General features: G+C 50.2%; 2 protein-coding genes across 6 annotated transcripts; both read left to right on the forward strand.

Moving 5' to 3' along the window:
- Positions 1-2162: 2162 nt before the first annotated feature.
- ING4 (inhibitor of growth family member 4) lies at positions 2163-9212 on the forward strand. Of its 5 annotated transcripts, none has more exons than XM_082742709.1 (8): positions 2163-2268; positions 4955-5026; positions 6702-6868; positions 7049-7163; positions 7326-7434; positions 7678-7825; positions 8087-8148; positions 8261-9212. In XM_082742709.1, exons 1-8 carry the CDS (start codon positions 2232-2234, stop codon positions 8298-8300), a joined length of 750 nt encoding a protein of 249 aa, XP_082598835.1. In that variant the 5' UTR covers positions 2163-2231; the 3' UTR covers positions 8301-9212. The 5 variants fall into 5 exon arrangements, with proteins under 5 accessions (XP_082598835.1, XP_082598836.1, XP_082598837.1 ...); XM_082742710.1 differs by having other exon boundaries at positions 7329-7434; XM_082742711.1 differs by having other exon boundaries at positions 7049-7154.
- Positions 9213-9774: 562 nt separating this feature from the next.
- ACRBP (acrosin binding protein) lies at positions 9775-19270 on the forward strand. The gene is made up of 10 exons (XM_082742702.1): positions 9775-9940; positions 10258-10476; positions 10677-10771; positions 11255-11372; positions 12028-12496; positions 12994-13126; positions 15800-15979; positions 16102-16269; positions 17422-17505; positions 18128-19270. The coding sequence occupies exons 1-10, from the start codon at positions 9898-9900 to the stop codon at positions 18248-18250; spliced, it is 1632 nt and encodes a 543-aa protein (XP_082598828.1). The 5' UTR covers positions 9775-9897; the 3' UTR covers positions 18251-19270.
- Positions 19271-19353: the final 83 nt, after the last annotated feature.

Genomic DNA, 19353 nt, shown 5'->3' on the forward strand with positions numbered 1-19353 from the left:
TCAGAGGCAAGTGGAGCTGCTGATATGAGCGAGCATGGGAAGAAGATATCTGGGGAGAAGTTCAAGGACAGTACTAAGAATTTACACTAGCATGTGTATGTGTGAAGAGTGAGTGCTGTGTGATGAGAATCTTGTGTGTGTATCCCCAAGCATAGAAGACCACAGCTTCAATACTTAAAGTGAGATTCTGGTGTATGAGGGTTTCTACATACAAATCCTGTCATGGGGCCTGCGATGCCTAAGTATATGAGAGCAAGGTTTCAGTCATGTGTTCGTAAAACCAGTAAGCTCCCCATGAAAGAAATGGGAGCATGGCCTCTTGAAATGGCCTGCACTCCTGCTTGAGCATCACCAGGCTCAGGGCTAATTCCTTGGCAGAATGTGTACGTACATCTATCTGTTACCCATATCCATAGGTTGGCAGCAGCGGGTGCCATAACCAGAAACAAGTAACAATGCAGGACAGTTGTGCTTGAAAAGTAGAACGTGGTCAGGAAACCTGGACTTCAGCTCTGGCTCTACCGCCAACCAATGTTTACCGGGAGGCTTCTTCAGCTGTTAATTTAGAAGGGATTAGACTAGATCGCCTATGAGATTCCTTTTTTGAGAATTAAAAACCTTTAAGCACTGAAAATGTGACAAATCTCCAACATTGAATAACATGGCTATCTGCGTACTGCTGGACAACCATGCTCATGACCTGGAAGAATGTGGCTAGGCCATGAAGTAATGCCCACTTAAGTTTTGGGCTCAGCCAGTCTCTTGGGTGAGCATCCAAGACCTCTCAGTCTGAGCTGTGACACAAATGTGTTATCTATGTTGAAATCCGTCAATGTCTGCTAGCTTCCTGAGTACTTTTTCCCTCACCAATTGCTGAAAATGCCCTGACCGCACTATCTTCACCACAGGTATTAGAACCAGAATCTACTCTTTTTAAGGATTCACTCACAATCATAGGAAGAACTCTATGAGGTAGGTACTACTAGTCTCATATGATAGAGAAGGACATAAACTCAGAAATTAAATTACTTATCCAGGGGCACTTCGAGTGAAGTCATCTAGATCCAGCTGCAGTATCTTACCACTTAGTAGTAAACCTGAGGTTTCATCTTACCCTTCTTCACATATTTGGTCTAAAGTAAGTGACTGAAAATCTTTCTTTAAAACCCTGCCCTCTGGCATTGATAAATACCACAAATGTGTGAGTTGGGGAGCAGGCAGACAACAGTCTCTAAAACGCTCTTAACTAACACCACTATTAAGGTATGGGCTTTGCGTTGTTTCCCTGGTGTGGAGGCAGCCTGTCATGCACTTGATTGAAAAAAGTCCTTACCGTGTTGTAGCTGAGTAGGATGACAGCTGGCCCAGTTGTGACAGAGCTCCATGCTCGTCCTCTCAGAATCATAGTGCTAGTTAACAACATATGAATCTCCATATAAAACTGGAAAACAAAAAGGGGGGGGGTGGGTACCAAAACAAGGGGCAAGACCATAAGTACTATGTCATTTTATATGTGAGAATGTATTCGAGTGTGGAAGGACAGAAACCCTGACAAGTGTGAAGAATTACAGCTTTATTGTGTAAGTCTTTGTATTTATAAGAGTTTATAAATAATGAATTTCTTCCATGTTAAAAAAAAAAATAATGCTGGGGAGCTGATGTTCTTGCGACTGAAAAGAAATGCGGAGGGTTTAAATCTCGCAACACCAGCTACACCTCCCCAACTTCATTAAGAAAGTAGCTACCTTGAAGAAAGTCTGGATTCAGCCAGGACCTGCTGTGGTTACTAGATTAATATCCTGCAAAAAGGAGAAAAGGCCCCCAGTCGCTAAAAAGGTATATTTATGGAATACTATCCTAAAGAGACAAGGGGGGTTTTTTGCCCCTCATAACTCACATCCTGGTTTTGGAGGGAAAAAAAAAGTTTGATAGGGAATGCAAAATGGCGACCCGCAGTGACGTCATGCCTGCTTCGGTCGCGTACCGGGCTTTCAGTAAGGGCGGAAGCGGGCTAAAGCCACCTCAGGCACCGCGGCACCGGCCGCCCCGGCTACCTACGCAAAAGGGAAAGTTTTAACGTCGGGCGGATGTGTCCCCGCTAATAATTTACTGAGGGCGGAAGCTCTCCTTTTAAGGGCGGAAAGGCTTCAACCCAAGGATAACAGCTTCAGCGCCTGTTGCGTTTCAGTCACTTCCGGGGCGGATCGGAAGTTGCTTTGTTTTGCTTCAAGATGGCTGCGGGGATGTATTTGGAACATTATCTGGACAGTAAGAGCAGGCTGGAGGAGGGGGTCAGGGGTCATAGAGTGGCGGGGGGGATCGGGGCTGAGGAACTGTACGGCCCCGAAGTCCCGGTGGTCAGAAAGTCACAATTACGAAGGGGCTCCGTGAGAGAAAATATTGGAGGGTGTGAAGAAAGAGGGGGCGGGGCAGCAGGGTCAAGGCCTGGCTTTTGGGTGTAGAGGAGGGAGGGACTGCGCGGTAGGGCTGAGGGGATGTCTCTTGAAGGGCTAATGGGCAGAGCTGGGAAGATATTTGCCGAGCCCATCTCCAGGGTCTCCAGCCTCAGGCTATTCACCGCCAACCCCCCCCCCCCGCCCGATCGTTCAGGATCGGTCGTTTTAGTATATCACCCCCTGCCATTTGGAGCAACGACAAAGACCAGCTCGCAGCTCCTCCGCTCAGTTCTTTCTCAGAAGCGGTTTCTCATGGGGATCGGGGGTTGTGAATGACCACTGCAGATGGTAAACTGGAACGCTTCTCTTCTTGGAGTAAAGATCCATTTCCTATCATATGGAAATCTGGTGTTATGTTTATGCCATTTGTGTAAACCACCCCTTCACAAAGCCTGTCACTCTTATGCGCTTACATTGTCTTAGTGTTGGGAGTCATCCATTCATCCATTCATTTATTGAGGCCCTGCTCTGTGTCAGACATAATGGCAGGTACTGCGGAGATACCAAAATGAGTAAGACACAGACCCTGCTCTCAAGTGCTCATAGTCTAGGAGGAAACCGATTCTGCTAATAAATAATCATAAAACTGACAAGTGAAATAATAGAAATACGTCAGAAGGACACTTGGTAGCACTGGAGAAAGAGGGGCTAATTCCCTGGGGATGTAGGTAAGGCTATCACAGATTTGAAGATTGAGTGTTTATTTGCGAGGGTGGAGAAATAAAGGAAATTTCTGATTGGGGAAAGCACCAGCAAAGGTATTAAGGTGGGTTTGTGGCAGGTCAAGGAAAAGTGAAGTCAGAGTGCTTGATATATAGGACTCTAAGGTGCGAGATTGGGAAGTGAGGCTGGAAAGAGGTTGGGGCTAGATTGTGCAAGGTCTTTTAAGTCAAGCTAAGAGGCTTGCACTTTAGCATAAAGAACCAACAGATTTTAAAAACAGGTTTTAATAAAGGAAAACAACTGATGTATGATAAGTTCAGGTCTCAGAGAGTGACAGAAGTCTTTAAGAGCTAAAAGGACAACACTGATTGATTGACTGGTTGAGAGAGAAGGAAGAATCTAAGGTGACCCCTTGATTTCCTGCTAGGGAAGTGAGGTGGATATGATACCATCAGCAAGATAGGGAATCAGGAGTAACAACAATATGCCTAATTCAGTTTAAACTTAAGCATAGGCATGGTAGTTGTGAGAGTGAGTGAGATGGAGATCTTTCAGAGAATGTTAAAGAAGGTGGGAAAATGAGAGGATTAAAGTATAATCTCAAGAAAACATTAACATTAAAGGGACAGGCTAAAGAAACATCACTGTTGTAATTATCAGAAAGTATATAAGGAGATTTGGAATCCTAAGAGGAAGAAAGTTGCTGAAAGGAAGAAGATGGTGCCAACTGCTGCAGACATATTTGATAAGATAGGACTAATAACAGATCATTTGTAAGATCAGTAAGTCACTGGTGACTTAAAGTAATCTCAGTAAACTGGTGGTGGCAGACCTGATGTTATAGGTTAAAGCAGTGGAGGTATTTTAGAAGTTTGAAATGGAGTCATGGGAAGAGATTTTTCTTTCATGGAGAGACTTGAGTTATATATGCATGCATTCAAGTATTTATGGAACACCCTCTATACACAAGTCATAGCAAAATAAGCAAGACAGATGTGTCCAGTCCTTTTGGAGGGCTAGGGAGATAGATACCAAATAACTGGTTGCACAATTCATGATTTAATTGCAGTTGGATAAGTGCCCAAAAGGGTAGAGCCAGAAAAACTTGACGGCATCATCAAGGGCACTTGGATTCTGAGAACTCGGAGTTGAACTGAAACTTGAGGAATGAACAGGAGTTTAGTAGGCCAAGAGGTATGGTGGAGGTGGGACAAAGAATAAGCAGTCCTTCAGGACAGAAAGCAGCAGAAAGCTGGGCAGCAGGACAAGCCCTGGCAAGTTGGGGGCACTCAGAGAAGGCCAGTCTGATGAGAGCAGACAGAGCACAAACGGGGAATGACCTGAGTCAAGGCTGGAGTAAGGCGAACATGGGCCAAGAAGTATAAAGGAGGAATAGGAGTTGTGTGAGAGGAAGTTACCAGATGGTTAAAAAGCAGGAGGATGACTTAACCAGATTTACATTTTTTAAGATGCTCTTCTGACTGTGATACAGAGAGCAGATTGGAAGTGTGTGTGTGAAGAATGGAGGATACCAGGTGGGTATTTGGGTTGAGGGCAAGGAGTTTGGAGGGAATCAAGGAAAAGGAGGGGCTGATGGATTGAGGAAGGTCACTGAAGGGGCAAATGGTGGGAAAGCTGTGAAGAGATGACACAGTGAATCATGGAGAGATACAGACACAGCTTCCACTGAGAAGGGAATGATGAGTACTGTTCTGGATAAATCCAGTCATGCCAAGGAGGGACTCTTTTCCTGAGTCTCCTTTTGGATCTGTGCTTTAAAAGCAGCTATAAACCTATAAAGGGCTGTGGTTCTCAGTTTTTCTTCTTCTCCCTAGGTATCGAAAACCTCCCCTTCGAACTGCAGAGAAACTTTCAGCTCATGAGGGACCTGGACCAAAGAACAGAGGGTACGTACAGAGTAAGGAGTTTGTATGTATAATGAATGTGTATGATTTTTTCTTTCTTCTGCTTGGTGTTATCATATCATCTGGTCTGATCTGGAAAACTGTGGCTTCTCTCTGACTCTCTTGCAATTCTTAAAAGGAGAGCAGTGAAGTTCTGCATTTCTAGATCAGCGTTTCCATAATAGAGTACTGCAATAAGGCCTCAAGAATTCAAAGGTGCTCTGTTCTTGATATCTGCGAGAAGAATTGAAAAAGAAGTCAACTTGAGAATCGTTGCTATTCTCTGTATTCAGTAAATCTATAGAAAGACTAGGATGTTTCTACTCTGCTGGATTGTTAGTCATGGTGGTAGAGAAGTTCTTAAAAAGAGAGAGAGGGGAAAAAAAAAAAAAAAGGAAAAGCTGCAATTAACAACAGGATCGCTACACTGTATTCTTCAACCTTAACAGAAGCTCTAGATACTATCTGTGGCCTTCCTTGGATGTTGAGCAAATCTGGCTGTATTGAGGCATTCACTTGGAGCCTGAGGCTACACTGCAGTGGTCAGATTGGTCTCTTCAAGGGCAAAGATGTCATCTGTTGGAGCCATGCCCCGTACCTGCTGAAGGATATATAAGTCTTACCTTCCATTCTTATGTAGCCATGCTCAAGGATGTAACAAGCTGGTGTTAGAAAACCTAAAGCTGTGATATCAGTTACTCTGGGTAAGTTTACTCATGAAAAGGTGAACATCATGTAAAATCCTGGAGGTAGGCTCCCCTCTCCCCAACCCTGAGAACTGCCTGCCAAATCCTGAGAACCAGCTTGCTTCCTTTGTATCATAGTCCCTACTCTTAAGTTCACGCACAGGAAGACCAGTTGGGAGATTATCAAACTACATGCATTTTCAGCTTCCTCCAAAGGCCTCCCACGAAATGGGGCACAAACATAGTTGTACACAGATCCTTCCGGTTGTCTGTCATTGCACCACGTTACAGTCACTCTTGTCTCTTTTCATCGACATTTTTTATGAGTCCTACCAGAGAGCCGGCAGTAAGCATCTACAGTCTCAGGGTCTGGGGACATCGCCAGCCTTCCAATATGAAAACATTCAGAGCAATGTCTTAAGATGAACACAGAAAAAGAGACGAGAAATACGAGCAGGTTGCAGATGATGAGCAAAGTAGGGTAGAAGAACTGTTACATAAATGAACTAGGGCCTAGTTTTAAACGATGAGTCACAGATGTACAGACCTGGAAGGCGGCCGCAGCAGATGACCCAGCCGGCTTCGCAGCACTCAGAGCTGGAATGTTTTTGAGACAAGAAATCCAGAAGCCTGTGAGACAAGATTCATGGTTCAAGAAGCACCAACCCTTTCAAAGCAGCATCTGCAGACAGGAACAAAAATATACTTCATATTAGTACGGTGTGCAAAGACTCCCCCCTCATTTTTCACTAATAAGTTCAGTTCCAACTATGGTAGCAATGTTTTCTGCACCTGAAGGCACCTTTAAAACAAATTCTGTCACTATGTTGCATTACTTGAGTAAATGGCGCAGTACCTATGAACTTTCAGGGCATTTTAGTTCGAAGGTTATGATGATGGTCAATGGAAAAGGCCCAAGAAACAAGAGGAAGAAGTGTGTTTCACGTAGCCACTCAGGGGCCTTTGTGACCAGGCCTCTGTCTCTGTTGTAGACCTGAAGGCTGAAATTGACAAGTTGGCCACTGAGTATATGAATAGCGCCCGCAGCCTGAGCTCCGAGGAAAAATTGGCCCTCCTCAAACAGATCCAGGAAGCTTATGGCAAGTGCAAGGAATTTGGTGACGACAAGGTGCAGCTTGCCATGCAGACCTATGAGATGGTATGGCCCTGTTCACGGCTCCCTACCTACCTCCCATCTAATCCTTGGGGTCCTAGACCCCTCCTTCAGCTGTGTCGGGATCTGTTTTGGGTCTCGGGAGATACATAGAATGTGCCTTAGCCTTATTTTCTTTGGCCTGAACCAGCCTTGTAGCTCTCTCTTTCCCTTCCTCGCACCTAGGTGGACAAACACATTCGGCGACTGGACACAGACCTGGCCCGTTTTGAGGCTGATTTGAAGGAGAAGCAGATTGAGTCCAGTGACTATGACAGCTCTTCTAGCAAAGGCAAAAAGAGTGAGGAGGGGGGCGGGGCCTGAGGAGGGGTGAGGATTCCGAGGGAGAAGCCGCCACCCTTGAGCTACCAGGGAGGGGCACCAGCTTGGAAGGAGGGGGAAGCAAGAAGACTTAACCCATCTTTCTGTCTCTCTGCCTTCTGGCTTTCCCCCTCTTTCCTAGAAGGCCGGACTCAAAAGGAGAAGAAAGCTGCCCGTGCTCGTTCCAAAGGAAAAAACTCAGATGAAGAAGCTCCCAAAGCTGCCCAGAAGAAGTTGAAACTTGTGCGCACGTGAGTGTACAGGGGGGGCACTTTGCCATGCGGCGTATTTTTTTCTCCTGTCCCGCACTCCCACCCCACACTGCCCCTTGCCACTCTCTCCATCTTCTGTGCCAGTAACTTCTCCTCATCATTGTGGTATTTGCTGGATAGAGAAGAGACGCCACAAGTCACTTGCCCCTCCAGGATGTCTTTCTACCACCTCTGTAGCTTCCCTTTCTGCAGATGACACGTTCTCTTCCTCTCGGCATGCAGAAGTCCTGAGTATGGGATGCCCTCAGTGACCTTTGGCAGTGTCCATCCCTCTGATGTGTTGGATATGCCTGTGGATCCCAACGAACCCACCTATTGCCTTTGTCACCAGGTCTCCTATGGAGAGATGATTGGCTGTGACAACCCTGATGTGAGAACCAACCGTTTTGCCTCCAGATGGGGTTCTGGGGGCCACGAGGGAGCGGGTACAAGAGGGGAAAAAACGGTTGAATAGTGGGACTGCAGAATAAGAGGAAGGTGGAGTTGGTTGGCCTTGGGACCTCCAAGATTTCTCCAAAGGGACGGAATACGGGAACACTTCTGAGGAATCTGTGGAGGAAACTTCTTTTCTTTCCTCAGCCCCCTGCCCCGGGCTCCTGACTTCTGCTTCTTCCATCTTCCTCCTTTTCAGTGTTCCATCGAGTGGTTCCACTTTGCCTGTGTGGGGCTGACGACCAAGCCTCGGGGGAAGTGGTGAGTGAGAGAGTTGCGGCAGGCGCCGGGCTGCCCCTGAGCTGCATGGAGGAGGGCACCCCCTCTCACTCACTTTCTCCCTCCGCCTCTCTGTCACATTGTTCCTCTCTAGGTTCTGCCCACGCTGCTCTCAGGAACGCAAGAAGAAATAGATAGGGGCGATGGATTCCCACGGTTTCTTCCACATCCCTGGACCCAGGCTAGTGGGGAGAGGAAAGCCTGTGCTGGGGCTCGGGGGCTCAGGGAGAGTGGATGGCACAGTGTAGTCATCCCTTCTCCTCCCCTCTCCCCACTCCTGGTGCTGAGGCTGCATCCACACCCTGGTAGGGAGGGGTGCCACAGCCGCTAAACATCTGTGCTCTCATTGTCTGCCCCCCTCAGAGGGAAGTGGTCTTGCCCACTGTCCTTTTGCCTCTGTGCTGAGGTTGGTGCTGTATTTCCAAGGGATGGTCCTCTTCACTCCCCTTGCTTTGTATTTAAGGATTGGGGCAGTAGCATGGGGGCACTCCCTAGCCCTCCTGACTCCCTCCCCCTGTAGGGGGGGCTCTGGTGTGATAAACTCTCTTTGTTCTCTTCCTGCTTTTTACATGGTGGGGGCTCCCCAGAGCATCTGGGCTGTGGCCTTAGTTGAAGGGGCACCCCTTCCTCTGTGCCAAGAGGATTCATCCTGGCCTTGTGAATGGGAGAGGGGGCAAGGCGGAGTGCACGTAACTCACGTGTAAAGGAACTTGAGTAGGTGAATAAAAGCTATCCATGTTGGCCTGCTGTGTTTATTGTAGAGACTGTATTTTAGAACATGTGCTATCCATTTTGTTTGCATCGTCTGGGTTGGATTAGACGTGGGAGGAAGTAGAACAAGACATGGAACCAGAAGCGGTACCTCTGCACAAGAATCCACATCTCACCTTGGGAAAGACAGAATTTGAGTGTGTGTGTGGGTGGGGGGGGGGTTGCCTCAGACCCGGGCTTTCCCAGACTTCTAAAATTATGCATCTTTTTTCCATAAAGCATCATTCACTTAATTTCCAATAAATGTGTATTTGTGTTTTATGCATGTACTATTATATTAGCTTGATTTCTTATTTTAAACACAACACATTTTTAAACACAAAAGCATTTTTCCCTTGTGCCAATGCCTTGTCTTGCTTGTGTCCCCCTGGGAAACCACTTCCTCAGACTGAACCACCAGGTGGAATCCTGAGCACCTCCTCACCTGAACCTGCTTGTTTCCTCTTTTGGCTCATTTCTTACGTGGAGGCTCCCTCTAGTTCCTACCCAGGTGGACCCTGGCTTTCCCGTACACTCCATTCCTGCCTGCCCCAGAATCCTGCCTACATTCCTGTCCAGGCCTCACCAACCGTGGGGCAGATTGGTTCTCCAGACCCAGGTTTTGTCATGTGTAAGAGAGGGATAACGTACCCACTTGCTGGGACTACCTCGGGAATGAAACAGGGTAATACAAAGAACAACACGGGGCCTACTCCGTCGAAGGTCCTGGGTCAGTGATAGTTTTTGCCGTCACTTCCCCCCGGGGGAGGGATATGACTCGCGTGAGGACCCTTACACCCCAGGCCAGCGCAGTGAACCCCGAGCGCGCGGCAGTTCCCGCGGCCCCGCCCCCGGCCCTTTGTGACGTCAGCGCCGCACCTTCTACTCCCCCGTCGGCGAGCCCGCGCCCGCCGGCTCTCTCTGGCTTGGCCCGTTAGAGGCCGCTTTGGTCCGGGAAACGCGGGCGGATCGACTGGGGCCATGAGGAAGCTAGCCGCTGGCTTCCTTCTCTTACTCCTCGAGGGTGAGAGCTTCCCGTCTGCCCGAGCAGTGTCTTCCTTCCGGGGTTCAGTCCTCCACCTCCCAAGAGCCCATGCTTTAAGGTTTCGAAACGCCTTCTCAGGGTGGTCGTCTTGGCTTTGCTCCTTGGCTTCTGGGGTCAGACCTTAGCCTCTGCCCCAGGAATCTCATCACCCTGATCCGCTGGGATCTCCGGCGAGACGCCTCCCCGGCCCCGCACCCCCCCCCCGCTTGCTGATTTCCACGGGGCCCGCTTGCCAGTCGGTCTGTCCAGGAACCCCAAGCCGGTATTGGAGTTCGGTCTGTTTCCCTGCCCCGCAGTGCTGCTCCTGCTTCTGCCACCTGCCCCAGCCCAGGATTCAATTTCGGCCTCCACTCCAGGCAGCCCTCTCTCTCCCACCGAATATGAACGCTTCTTCGCACTGCTGACCCCGACCTGGAAAGCAGAGACCACCTGCCGTCTCCGTGCAACGCACGGCTGCCGGAATCCCACCCTCGTCCAGCTGGACCAATATGAAAATCATGGCTTGGTGCCCGACGGTGAGGGCCAGACTAGTGGGGCAGCCCTGTGCTTGCTGGGGTCTGTGCTCGCTTGAGTCAGGAAGGGTATGGCCTGCTCCTTACCCTGAGGCCATATTCTCCACTCTGTAGACCCAAGGAGCCCACTGACCCTCCCCCTCAGGAAGGGAGTTCCCCTCCACTTCTGTGTGTTCACCTTCTCCACCCTTGCCCATTCTCAGGCGCTGTCTGCTCTGACCTCCCTTATGCCTCCTGGTTTGAGTCCTTCTGCCAATTTACTCAATATCGGTGCTCCAACCACGTCTACTACTCTAAGGTGAGGCCCCGGACATTGTCTTTGGCGTCAAGGACCACAGAGAGGTGGAAAGGGTGAAGCATTGAGGAAGGGCTCCAGCAGAGCCATCCTGAGATCCTTCCTCCCTGCCACTTTGCCAATCCTTTACTCACATTCCATAGGACCCTGGGCGTTCAGATGGTCGGAACCATCTCGTTCCAGCAAGAGAAGTAGGGAAGAGGGAAGGGAAGAGGCAAAGGGACAAGCCCCCCTTGCTTCTAACACTTGAATGATCTCATTCAAGTTAAACACAAGAGTGAAGGCAGAGGTGTGGCCCAGACATGGAGTCTTATCTCACAGGGGAACCCTTTCTCGGGTCTAGAGGGTTCTACCAGGGAACATATCCCTTCATCCCTGCCCAGCAACTGTGAGAGAGGAGACATGCCGGAAAAGGACTGAGCCGGAAGCTGGAGTAGAAGTCTGTCCTATGGGAAAGGCATGCCCACTGTCTCTCTCTCCTTACAGAGGGTCCGCTGCTCCCAGCCAGTCTCGATCCTCTCTCCCAACACTATCAAGGAGATTGACGCTTCCTCTGATGTCCCTCCCACCACAATGACCTCCCCCCTTTCATCTCACATCACAGGTGAGACCCTTCCAGTACCGGTGAGGCTGCCTCCAAGCCCTTCCAGAAATCCCAGAGCCCAGGACTTTAGGTGTTGGGGGTCAGGAGGGAATGGGGAAGAATGTTGAACAGGGCTGGGGGGTGGGGGGCACTGGCAGCACACAGCCAGTTACAAAAGGCGGGAGACTGCTTTTTTATGAGTACGAGGTGGGGTTTTCCCCAGCCCAGAGTATTTTCTGACAGTGCTTACAATTCTAGGAAAATTTGCTTTTCTCAGCTCCCCAGAATATTCCTGCATCTGGACGTCCTCTGGGACTTTCAAAAGCCGCCATCTTCACCCTAGAAAGCGTTCCTTGCTAGCTATTCAGCATCTTTGGAGTTTCCTAAGTGAGAGGGACAAAAGGTGGGATTTGAGGTGGGAGTTAGGGAAGAGGAGCCCTTGTCAGGGAGATGGAAAGGAGAACCACGATTGCCATAATCACCATGGCAATTTTTTTTTTAATTTTGATATTCGTATTCTTCCCCATGTCTTTTAGACTCGACTGTGTGAATAGGCTGCTTTCTTGTGCCTTTGTGTTTCTGTGTGTGTCCCTCTGTAACAAAGACCCTCGGGGGCCAGAAGCATGACTGTTCCTTTCCATTTTTCTTTCTCGGTCCTTCCCAAACCCTTCTTCAGCCACAGAACGACAGGCCTTCCAGCCCTGGCCGGAGAGGCTTAACAACAACGTGGAGGAGCTGCTACAGTCCTCCCTCTCCTTGGGGGGCCAGGAGCAAGGGCAGGAGCGCAAGCAGGAGCAAGGGCAGGAGCGCAAGCAGGAGCAAGGGCAAGAACACAAGCAGGAGGAAGGACAGGAGCAAGAAGAGCAAGAGGAGGAGCTGGAGGAGGAAGGAAAGCAAGAGGAAGGCCAAGGGGCGGAGGAGGGACTGGAGTCAGTGGCTGGGCTGCAGACAGACCCAGAGCTCAAGTTCCAGTCTGAATTCGTGTCTTCCAACCCTTTCTCCTTCACTCCCCGGGTGCGGGAAGTGGAGTCCACTCCCATGATGATGGAGAACATCCAGGAGCTCATTCGATCAGCCCAGGAAATGGATGAAATGAATGATCTGTATGATGAAGAACCCGTCTGGAAAAAACCAACCCGTGACAGGTACAGGCAGTTCTGACCACCCCTCCCCCCACCCCACCTGCCGACCCCAGCCACCAGCCCTATCCCCACTGCTGCCTTTTTTGGGGGGGAGGAGAAACTGCCTTTCCCAGCTTCCAAGACCCACTCAGACATGCTTAGACTTCAGGCATGCCTAGCAACTGTCTGCCTCACCTGCTCTGTCACTATCATTTAGCACTGCCTTAGACACCCGTTCTCCAAGTGATGGAGTGCCACCGACCCTGGACCTGGGCCTGGGTTCTGGTCTTGTCTCTGCCCCTGATTAGCACTGCAGCTTTGGGGAAGATTACTTCCCCTTCCTGGACCTCGGTTCCTCCTTTGTAAAAGGAGGCAGTTGGTCTGAAGGCCTCTAGGGCCTCATGGCCATGCTGAATGTGTGTGACTGAGACCAGACACCAAGGGGAGGGGCAAAGAATGGATGTGGCTTTCAACCTCAGCCCTCTGGCCCGTCCCCACCAGCCTGCACCGTCTTCTTGCAGCCTCCTGCAGATGCCCCACGTGGAGGCCTTGCTGGTACTGTGCTACTCGATTGTGGAGAACACCTGTACCATAACCCCCACAGCCAGGGCCTGGCAGTACATAGAGGAGGAGATCCTTGGTTTTGGGAAGCCGGTATGTTTGCAATGCTTCTTAATGGATACATGCTCATTGTCCATCCTCTGAGCCCGGCACTGTGCTGGGCCTTGAGAGTGTGGGAGAGAGGCAGGGATGCAGAAAGCATAAGGCATCATTGGAGAGAGTCTCTGCATGAGAATCCCTTCTTTGGGAGGACATCTCCAGCTCACCTTCAAAGATGAAGGCCCAAGACCTAGCCTGGAATCCAATACCTGTCCAGAGTTCATTCTTCATCTCTCTGAGCTGTTAGGCTTGAATTCCCTCCTGAGCTAGGTCATCCATCTTCAATACTTGGCTTCGCTTTGGATGCAGCTCTCCTTTCCAAAGGGGTCATAGATCCCATTCCAAGGATCGGTAGAGGGATCCCAGGTTCGGTGTGCCCTCAGCACCCAGCAAGTCCTATTCCCAGGAAGGAATTCTGTAGGTTTTCAAATAAGACAAGTTAGCAAACTTGTCTTTGCTAACTTCAACCATTTGTTCAGTATTGCATAGTGTCAAGCCCAGAGGATGGCCAATGAGCAAGTTAGATAATTGATTTTTTAGTACAGCGTACCAATTACATACTAGGTACTTGAGATGTCGGTGATGAGTAAAATAGAGCTAGTCATCTTTAGTGGGAGAGGCAGATGAGGAAACAGGCAGAATAGTGTGATGGATAAAGGCAGCCATGGATTAGTGCATAGTCCAGAGGCAGCAGATGGGGGTCCCCACGGTCCATGTTTGGAGGAGTAGAGAATTCTTAGAGGAACTGAGGTTTAAAACAGAGACCTGAAAATGAAAGATGTTTTACAGGCAAAGGAAGGGGCTTTGGTAGAGGTTCCTGCCAGAGGGAGTAGTAGGGCACCAAGAACGTCATACTGCTCCCACCCTTAAGAGGTCCAAGAATCATGAGGGATTCCATAGCATTATAAAAGTAGTATGCAGTAGTGTTGGAAAGAGACTTTTTAAAAATTATGTTTTAATTTTTTATTTTTAAAGATTTTATTTTGAGAGAGAGAGAACACAAGCAGGAGGAGTGGGAGAGGGAGAATCAGAACCCCCCCTGATGTGGGGCTTGATCCCGGGATCCTGGGATCATGACCTGCGCTGAAGGCAGACACTGAACGACTGAGCTACCCAGGTGGCCCCGAGACTTGTTTTGTTTTGTTTTGAGTGTAGGAAGTTCAAGAGTCACAGAGAGTTCCCTAGATATCAGGGTTTCGTTACAGGACCAGTCAGGAGCCCATTTTTACCTGGAGCAGAGTGGCAGGAGATGAGAGTCCAAGGTTAGGAAGAGTCCTAAGGGGAAAAATCTCAAACAGCAGTTTGGGACATTTGTATCGAACTTGGTATGAAAAGCTAACTCGGTAATGATCTTGAATCAGGGACATTGATGCTGCTCCCTTATGTGCTGGTATGAGTAAGCAAGGTGACATGAGAAATTCTGTGCACTGTGACGTGGGTACCCATGCGTGACTAGAGGCGGATAGCACTGACGGGAGGTGATGGTTAGCAAGCCCCGCCCAAGAATGGGGAGGAAGCCCAGTAGAGGCGCAGACCCCAGTTAGGAGATGGGTAACTCCGCTCTGAAGAATGTCTTCCAAGAACTGGGAGGTTTGGGACCTATGTTCTTGGATAGAGGCTAGGGACAACTGTGAGTTGGCTGGGACAGAGTTCTGCCATCTATTAGACGTGTGGTTCTGAGCAGGTTACTCGGCGTCAACCGAGCCCGTTCCCTCATCAGGCAGTGGGAGATGTTTCTCATACCCAGGCTAGTATAGAGCTCTGGTGAAGGCTAACAGAGGCAAGAGCATTTATGGCCGTGGTGCCTAGCACTATGTGGACTTTAGATATTAGCATTATCATTAGCAGAGAGAAGGAGAGAAAGAGAAGGTCATGAGTCCTTTTCAGAACCTAAGTTAGGAGTAATTGTAAATCTTTTTTAAAAAATTGGGGGCACCTGGGTGGCACAGTTGGTTAAGTGTCTGTCTTTGGCTCAGGCCATGATCTCAGGGTCCTGGGATTGATCCCCCTGGGATCGAGCCCGCTGAAAAGCGGGAAGTCTGCTTCTCCCTCTGCCTCTGCCCCTCCCCACTTCCGCACTCATCCACTCTCTCTCTCAAATAAATAATTTTTTAAATATTTTATTTATTTATTTGACAGAGAGAGACACAGTGAGAAAGGGAACACAGGCAGCAGGAATGGGAGAGAGAGGAGCAGGCTTCCCGCTGAGCAGGGAGCCTGACATGGGGCTTGATCCCAGGACCCTGAGATCACGACCTGAGCCGAAGGCAGGCACATAACAACTGAGCCACCCAGGTGCCCCTCAAATAAATAAAATCTTAAAAAAAAAAAGAAAAAAGAGTAATTATAGGTCACCTGGTGGTAGACACCTGTCGGGTACTTGGCAATGAGGATTTGGAGCTCGGGCAAGAAATGGGAACAGGTGATAAAGATTTGGGTGTTGCCTGCAGAAAGGTGAAGGTTCTTTGGAAGTAAACACATCATCCAGGAAGAGGGTGAAGAGTTAGAGCGCTGAGGAGAGGTCCTAGAGGAGCCTTTGGGGAGGGAGCAGGGAGGAAAGCCAGAGAAGCCTTCTGAAGAGCCTTCATGCAAAGACATTCTGCGGGGACAGCTCCGCAGGGCTACAAGTGTCTCAGCCTCAGTCTGTCAACCACACTCCTGCCCCAGGTCTGTGACAGCCTTGGGCGGCGACACACAGCCACCTGTGCCCTCTGTGACTTCTGCTCCCTGAAGCTGGAACAGTGCCACTCGGAGGCGGTCCTGCAGCGACAGCTGTGTGACAGCTCACACAAAACACCCTTCATCAGCCCTTTGCTCATAGCCCAGAGCATGTCCATCGGTACCCAGGTACCTAGACGGGCAGCCCGCAGTGGGGGAGGCCTCGGGCTCTAGGCAGGACTGGGCAGCAGGAAGGGAGGTCTGCAGGGGAGCTGGGGGCATGCACCTCTCCCCTGTCCCTTGTGCTACAGGTAGGGACCCCAACATCAGGCCGCTTCTATGGGCTGGATATGTATGGTGGGCTCCGCATGGACTTCTGGTGTGCCCGGCTGGCCACCAAGGGCTGTGAAGATATCCGAGTGTCCGGCTGGCTCCAGACTGAGTTCCTTAGCTTCCAGGACGGGGATTTCCCCACCAAGGTCAGCGCCTTTCCCCGAGGCTCAACCCTACCCAACTGTCCCCATTCCTTCCAGTGATTTGCTCCAAGTAGCCCTAAGATGTGCAAGGGGAGGCTAGGCCTCTGGCTTCTGGGAAACCAGTCCTCACTGAGCCTCCTGCCTCTTTCCAGTAGATACCCTTCCATCCCCTCTTCCTCCTCTCAAAAAGAAAAGGAAAAAAAAAAAGGTTTGTGTTTGTTAAAGGAGTAGGAATCAGAGGAGTGGGAGAGCATGGGATGGGGAGGCAGGAGACAGAGCTTCTGATCCCAGCTCTGCAGGGTCCCTGCTGAGGGCCTTGGGTCAAGCCACTTCCCACACTGGCCCAAAGTGAGACTCACCTCTACAACCAAAGATGAGGGGATGCCTGAGGTGTCAAGGACCTGTGACCCCATGCTCCAGTATGACAGGCTCCTTGACCTAGGTTCCAGCACTTTCCCTGCTCAGTAGAATCAACTTTGCTCCCCCTCTCCCCAGAGTGTCCTCCCCTGTAGCTCCAGGGGACTATTGACTGATAGCCAGGTCCCTCTCTCCTATGGTTTAGGAGGAAAAATCAAGGCCAGGAAAAGCCAGGCAGCTTAAGAAAGGGTTGGTAGCTGAGATGAGGGGCCCCTGCACAGCCCTTATCCCTGGGGCTGAGGAGAGGTCCTGGAGGAGCCTCTGGATCTAGAAAGGGTCTCAGAGATCATCCCTCCTCCTCCCCTGGATTTACAGATGGGGAGGCGAGGTCCACAGAGGGAAGTGATTCACCCAAGTTCACTCATGAGAGATTCTTCCCCCCTCTCCCTCACTTGGCCATCACTAGAAGGATCCCTGAGACTGGACCCCTGATGGAGCCCTGTTCCCATGCCCTGGTCCTCAGCTGCTTCCCCAGCAAACTGATGAGCAGGGCAGCCACTTAATTCTCCAGCTCCTGGCTTCTTTTCAGCACCGAACTGTGACTTGAGGGTGGGGCAGGAAAGACAAAGGGGCCAGAGACCTAGTCCTCAGAGAGGGGCACCGCAGGTGTGGAAGGTCTGGTTCTCAAAGGCTCTACCCCTGGCCCTGGTTCAGCCATTATGGGCTCTGTCTGGAGGACTGGTGTGTTAGCAGGCTTCTGATGTCTCCCCACCTCTCCATTCCTGGCTCCTGGCTTAGATTTGTGACACAGACTATGTACAATATCCAAACTACTGTGCCTTCAAAAGCCAACAGTGCCTCATGAGAAGCCGTGACCGGAAGGTGAGTCCTTCACCCCGCCCCCTCCTCCTCTCATCCCCTTCAACGGCCACCACAGGGGGGTCTATTCTGAGCACGCAAGTGCATGAACACACACACACACACACACACACACACACACCCCACTCTGCTCTGAGCAGCAGGAGAATAGTTCCTTGCTTGCATCCCTGGGCTGAGGCCTCCACCAAAGCCCTCTCTCCATCTCCCTCCTGTCTTGGAGTAAGTGAAGCCCTTCCAGGCAGAGATGGCAGCCCGGTAAAGGGGGGGGGCGGTCCAGGAGGGATGCTGCAAACAAAAGGAGAGGGCACCGCAGCGAGAATCCCTAGCTGGGCTGGGCATTGTATATTGAGGTCTCTGGCTTGCCTCTGGCTCTTACTCACCAAGAGTCTGGAATAAGTTACTTCCTCTTCCATCCTTAGCCTCCTTGCTTCTTAAAGGAGAGGCTGGGCTACTTGGTGTCTCTTGCAGCCTTAAAAACCCACATCTGCTTCCTCTCTGCTTCCACTGCCCTGTGCCCATCCCCACTTGTCTCTGGTGCTTGTGGGACCAATGCCACTTCCCCACCTCGGCGCCTCTGCCTCCTGGGCTCTGTGACACAGACTATGTGTCCCTGATCCCCGGGTAGGTGTCCCGCATGAGATGTCTACAGAACGAGACTTACAGTGTGTTGAGCCAGGCCAAAAGTGAGGACCTTGTGCTGCGATGGAGCCAGGAATTTAGCACCTTGACTCTAGGCCAAGCCGGATGAGCTGGGGTCCGTCCTATCTCCACCCCAGCCTGACCTTTCCACATTCCATTGCTTTTAGACCCCATCTATCAGTTTGCTTCCTGGCTGCCCCTTACAGGTCTCTTACCCTTATGGGTCTCTTACTCACGTTTTCCTTGGGTTGGGGCAGCAGTCCCAGAGAGACCCATGATGGGAACTCCACCCGCCTTTAAGGATGTCTTTACATAAAGTGTTTATTTTCAACCTGTGTGGCCTACTTTGGTTCCGATCCCATCCTCAGCACTGTGGTCCTGCCCCATGGGAACCAACACCAACCCCTGAGATTTATGGATCCTTCTGCAGATGAAAGGGCCTCAGGGATGGTGCTCAGGGAAGGAGCCAGGAGAAGACCTAAGGAATCAGGAAGTTAGACTGAAGAAGGCCATGGCCAGGGTCTTAGGGATTGTGTGGGCCATGAGGGCACATGTCTTTATTTCTGAAGCCTGTGACCTCAGAGGAATATAAGATGGTCCTTCTGGAGGGTAAAGGCCGGAGCCTGACTGAGGTCCTGTTCCAGGGGTGCGGGGAATAAGCCCAGGGAAGTAAGGTGGAACTTGCCCTTCATCAGGAGGGAGGAGAGAGCTGGGACCTGGAGCTCAGAAAACCCTTGATTTGACCTCCATTGATGGGCCAGATGATCTGAACATTGAGGTGACAACAATACATTGAGGTGTGACTCCAGCATTGACCTTTAAGAACTTGGGACCTCCCAAAATGTGTTCAAGGATGCACGTGTTTGGGAAACTCTACAGTCTCTCCTCCTTCAGGTGCATGGTGTTTAACAGCATTAAAAAAAAACAAACAGGGGCGCCTGGGTGGCTCAGTGGTTTAAGCCGCTGCCTTCGGCTCAGGTCATGATCTCAGGGTCCTGGGATCGGGTCCCGCATCAGGCTCTCTGCTCGAGAGCCTGCTTCCCTCTCTCTCTCTCTCTCCTGCCTCTCCATCTACTTGTGATTTCTCTCTGTCAAATAAATAAATAAAATCTTTAAAAAAACAAACAAACATTTGTTTATGGAAAAGTTCAAATATGCACAAAAATAGAATAACATACCCCATGAACCCTTCACCCAGCTTCAGTTATGAAC

This window comes from Mustela nivalis (assembly GCF_964662115.1).
Source record: "Mustela nivalis genome assembly, chromosome: 7".
In the NCBI taxonomy this organism is placed as follows: Eukaryota; Metazoa; Chordata; class Mammalia; order Carnivora; family Mustelidae; genus Mustela; species Mustela nivalis.

Excerpts from the sequence above, each read along its gene's own strand:
- ACRBP (XM_082742702.1), top strand. The coding sequence starts at position 9,898 with ATGAGGAAGCTAGCCGCTGGCTTCCTTCTCTTACTCCTCGAGG. Across the intron at positions 10,772-11,254 it reads ACCACGTCTACTACTCTAAG|AGGGTCCGCTGCTCCCAGCC; the intron begins GTGAGGCCCCGG and ends CTCTCCTTACAG. Across the intron at positions 13,127-15,799 it reads TCCTTGGTTTTGGGAAGCCG|GTCTGTGACAGCCTTGGGCG; the intron begins GTATGTTTGCAA and ends CTCCTGCCCCAG.
- ING4 (XM_082742709.1), top strand. The coding sequence starts at position 2,232 with ATGGCTGCGGGGATGTATTTGGAACATTATCTGGACA. Across the intron at positions 2,269-4,954 it reads TTTGGAACATTATCTGGACA|GTATCGAAAACCTCCCCTTC; the intron begins GTAAGAGCAGGC and ends TCTTCTCCCTAG. Across the intron at positions 7,826-8,086 it reads TTGGCTGTGACAACCCTGAT|TGTTCCATCGAGTGGTTCCA; the intron begins GTGAGAACCAAC and ends CCTCCTTTTCAG.